The 4,438-nt window shown below is 36.0% G+C and overlaps 1 protein-coding gene across 1 annotated transcript; it reads left to right on the top strand.

Moving 5' to 3' along the window:
* Positions 1-2,235, top strand: LOC136818758 (uncharacterized). Its single transcript, XM_067074999.1, has one exon. The coding sequence runs from the start codon at positions 1-3 to the stop codon at positions 2,233-2,235; it is 2,235 nt and encodes a 744-aa protein (XP_066931100.1).
* The last annotated feature ends 2,203 nt before the right edge of the window (positions 2,236-4,438 follow it).

The raw sequence follows: 4,438 nt of genomic DNA, 5'->3' as shown, positions 1-4,438 counted from the left end.
ATGGCTGAGAAAAATTCAAAGAGACAGCGTGCTGGACTTGTCTCGTATGTTAAGAAATTATTAGAAGGAGATATCAAAGAGATTATGACTACTGAACAGTCAAAGTTAGTGAATGACAAAATTGAATATCTCGTTGTTTTGAAAAACACTGTCAAAGAAAAATTGAAAAGTATCATGGAGTTATACCAAGAAATTGCAGATGAAGAAACCGAGGATGATGATTACAATTTGATTATGAATGACGCATTGGATTACGAAGTCAAAACAAACTACGAAATACGTAAGATTGAGAATTTTGTTACCAAATTTTCTAGGGGAAAGAGCACTGGTGGGGGGTCTTCAAATGTCGAGCTTTCTACTCCTGTAAGTTCTGTCCAATCTGTCGCAAAAGCAAAAACAAACGTGAAACTTCCGACTTTGAAAATCAAACAATTTTCTGGGAATCCTGCTGATTACCAGTCATTCATAGAATCGTTTAACGTTGCTGTTCACAATGAAAAAAGCATCCCAGATGTACAAAAACTTAATTATTTGTTGGGTTACCTCGAAGGAGAGGCAGAAAATTTATTGAAGGGATTTCATTTATCGAGCGAAAACTATTCAAAAGCTCTAGAACTGTTAAAAGAGCGTTTCGGCAACAAAGAAAAACTTATATCGTTTCATATGGGGAAAATTATTGAACTTGAATCGGTATCTAATATCAATGATTTGAAAGCTCTACGAAACCTTTACGACACCGTTGAAACTCAGCTACGAAATTTAGAAACCTTTGAAATGAAAAATGAAGAATATGGGCCACTTTTGATCCCACTTTTGATGAATAAGATGCCTGGAGAAATGCAACTTATTATCTCAAGAAACATTTCGAATGAACAAAAATTTGATTTATTAACACTTTTAAAAACATTCAAAAATGAGCTTGTAGCTCGCGAAAAAATCTCTTCAAGTTGTTTACAAGAGAGTAAATTTACTGGAAGTTCATTGTTAGGTCACACACAAAGATCTAATCGTCATGACAACGCCTCCTCAAAAAATCTCTCTACGAAGACAAGTGAGCGAAAACAATGCATCTTTTGTAAACGAAATCACAAAGAACAATATTGTGATATAGTAGAGAATAAAGAAATCAGAAAGTCTATAATAATAAAGGAAAGACGTTGCTTTTGTTGCTTCAAGATCGGCCATTCATCAAAACAATGTCGAACGAATATGAAATGTTTTGTGTGTAAAGGAAAACACCACGTCTCGATTTGTACAAACAATGAACAGGATAAAAACATTGAAACTCTCACGAAAGAAAAAGAGAAAGACAGTTCAAATAAAAAGGAGGGAAACGATGAAAGTGTTTCGTGTGTAGCTGGGTCAAAGAATAATAATGTATTTTTACAAACTGCTACTGCTACCGTTTCGAGTAAAACGAAAGAACAGAAAATGAGAATTCTTTTTGATTTGGGGTCACAGATTACGTATATTACACCGAAAGCTGCTGAAAGACTCGAGCTAAATGAACCCATCGCGACTAAAGATATATGTATTAAAAGTTTTAATGATAACTCTACAAACAAAACTCTGAACGTTTTCGAAGTTACCGTGAAAGGAAAAAATTGTGAAATTCCAGTGACTGCTTTGTGCAACGAAATTTGCCACCCACTGAAGAATCAGAATATTGAAAGTGTTTATGAAATTCCTGAGTTTGCTTCGTTAGATTTTGCAGATTCGAATCCAAAGAACTCTCCGTTAGTCGTTGACATGCTGATTGGTGCTGATAATTATTGGAGATTTTTCAACGACCACAAAGTCAAAAATTCCAAAGGAACTTTGGTTGCTATTGATACAAAGCTAGGCTATGTTTTGTCCGGCTCTATTAACAAAAATCCGTTAGAATCAAACGTTTTGACCACGCATGTTCTAGAGTGCCAGTATGAGATACGCGAACCGAACACAGATTTACAAAAAACTTTGAACAAATTTTGGGACTGTGAAAATGTCCAAGAATCGAATGACGAAATTAAATCTACTGCTATTGAAAATTTCGAAAATGATATTTCTTTTAATGATGAGGCTAAACGTTATAAGGTCTCCCTACCATTTCTCGAACAGTACGAAATTTTGAATGATAATTTTGAAACCAGTAAACGTCGACTCAGATCAGTGCTTCTGAAACATTTCAAATCGAATGAGGAACTTTTGAAAACTTATGATTTTATTATCAAAGAACAGATTGAATTGGTGTGATTGAAGAAGTTCCAACTTCAACCACCCCAGAGAAAGCTTTTTACTTACCGCATCGTCCAGTGTGCAGAGACGACCGTATAACTACAAAGGTCAGAATGGTTTTCGATGCTAGCTCTACAACTTACGGTCCTTCTTTAAATGACTGTTTAGATCCAGGACCTTCGCTCACAACGTCATTATTTGGCATTCTACTCCGTTTTCGTGCTAAGAACATTGGTTTAGTCGCAGACATCGAAAAAGCTTTTTGGCAAATCATGCTGAACGAGAAAGATCGTGATTTTGTTCGTTTTTTATGGTTGAAAGACACCAATGATATTGATTTTCAGAACTTTGATAACAATCAACTCGTTACTTATCGTATTTGTCGCGTTTTATTTGGAGTTACTTCTTCACCGTTTCTATTAAATGGAACACTGAGATACCATATTAATAAGATAAAAGATACGTCAGTTCGTGACCTGCTACTCCGCTCCTTACACGTCGACGACCTTACGACAAGTCTAGACACTGAAGCTGAAGCCTGTGAATTTTATACGTCCTGTAAAGAACATTTTGCTGAAGCCAATTTCAATCTTCGTAAAGCTCAATCGAACTGTGAATCGCTCGAACGAAATCTGAAAAAACTTTTTACAGGAGAGAATCAAGTCCTCGACAAATGTGACCTCACTAAAGTGCTCGGCCTCCCATGGAACAAAGGTAATGATAAGTTCTTTCTTAATTTCCAAAACTCTTTACACTCAGCTGAATTTTCGTTACCTACAAAGAGAAATGTTATTCAATTTACGTCGTCAATTTTCGATCCTCTCGGACTTATAAATCCTCTTATCGTGAAATTGAAAATTTTATTCCAAGATATTTGTATTTCCAACACTGATTGGGATGAGACTATTCCCACTGAATTAATTTCTGTCTGGCAGCAAATTTTACTTGATTTGAAGGAAATTAAAGATATTAGTTTTCTGAGACCGTATTGTTATACTACAAATGATGATCCAGTCGTTTCTCGTGAACTTCATGGATTCAGTGATGCTTCAAAAAGAGCATATGGTTGTTGTGTTTATCTAAGAACTGAATTTGATTCTGGTCTTGTAAGCACATCGTTAGTTACAGGCAAATCTCGTATTGCACCCATAAAGGGTAGTACTGTCCCCAAATTAGAACTGTGTGGGGCTCAAATTTTAACTATCATCATCAATCAAGTGAAGTCTGAACTGAAAGATACACTTTTTATTGAGAAAATTTATGCTTGGATAGACTCCACCGTCGCTTACTGTTGGCTCAAAAACGAAAATAAAGTTTACAAACAATTTGTTCAAAATCGAGTAAATGAGATAAGAGGGAAATCAAAAACTTTTGTTTGGAAACTAATTGACACTTTACAAAATTCTGCTGATGATGTAACCCGGGGTTTATTGTTATCTCAAATTGTACAAAATAAGAGGTGGTTGAATGGCCCCGAATTTTTATCTCTCTCCCAAGAACACTGGCCAGACCTAAAGCCAGGTGATAACTTTTCGAAACAAAATGAACATTCTACTACAGAAACTGTTAATCTGTTTGTTGGAACTGAATTTGAATTCTCTGACCTTGATGATGAAGAGAAAGTTACTTGTTTAGCTACTAACACTGCATTTAATCTCGTTTTATTTAACAGTTACAATATTGTTCGTGAGTATCCTGATCCAGATTCGTGTGAAATACCACAATCTGATGAAAGTCATACAATTTTTAGTGATGGGGTCGAGGTCCCGAATTTACTGGGAATCCTCGATCCAAGAAGATTCGGTTCGTTATCCCGTTTATTTCGGGTGACGGCCAAAGTTTTAAAATTCGTGAGAAACTTAAAACATAGTGTTCAAAACACTAGGCACGATGCCGAAGAATCAATCAATCATCTAGTGAACGCAAAGAAGCTGTGGATCCTTGAAGTACAAAAAGAATACCAATCACCGCGATACGAACAATTGAAACGAAGTCTGGACGTTTTTACAGACGCTAATGGTATTTTACGATGCAAAGGACGGCTAGGAAACGCACCCCTTCCGTTCGACACGAAATTTCCAATTCTTATACCACGTGATTCGAGATTAGCTGAACTGATTGTACTCGAATGTCACCAAACCGTTGGACATAACAAAACGAAAGATACCTTAAACGAAATTCGCTCACAATATTGGATTCCAAAAGGCAGACAACTCGTCAA

The sequence above is a fragment of the Clytia hemisphaerica genome, unplaced genomic scaffold (genome assembly GCF_902728285.1).
Source record: "Clytia hemisphaerica strain Z4C2 unplaced genomic scaffold, Clytia hemisphaerica genome assembly, whole genome shotgun sequence".
NCBI classification, from domain to species: domain Eukaryota; kingdom Metazoa; phylum Cnidaria; class Hydrozoa; order Leptothecata; family Clytiidae; genus Clytia; species Clytia hemisphaerica.
Note: the sequence above shows the minus strand (reverse complement) of the source record. Positions and strands in the feature narration are given on the sequence as shown.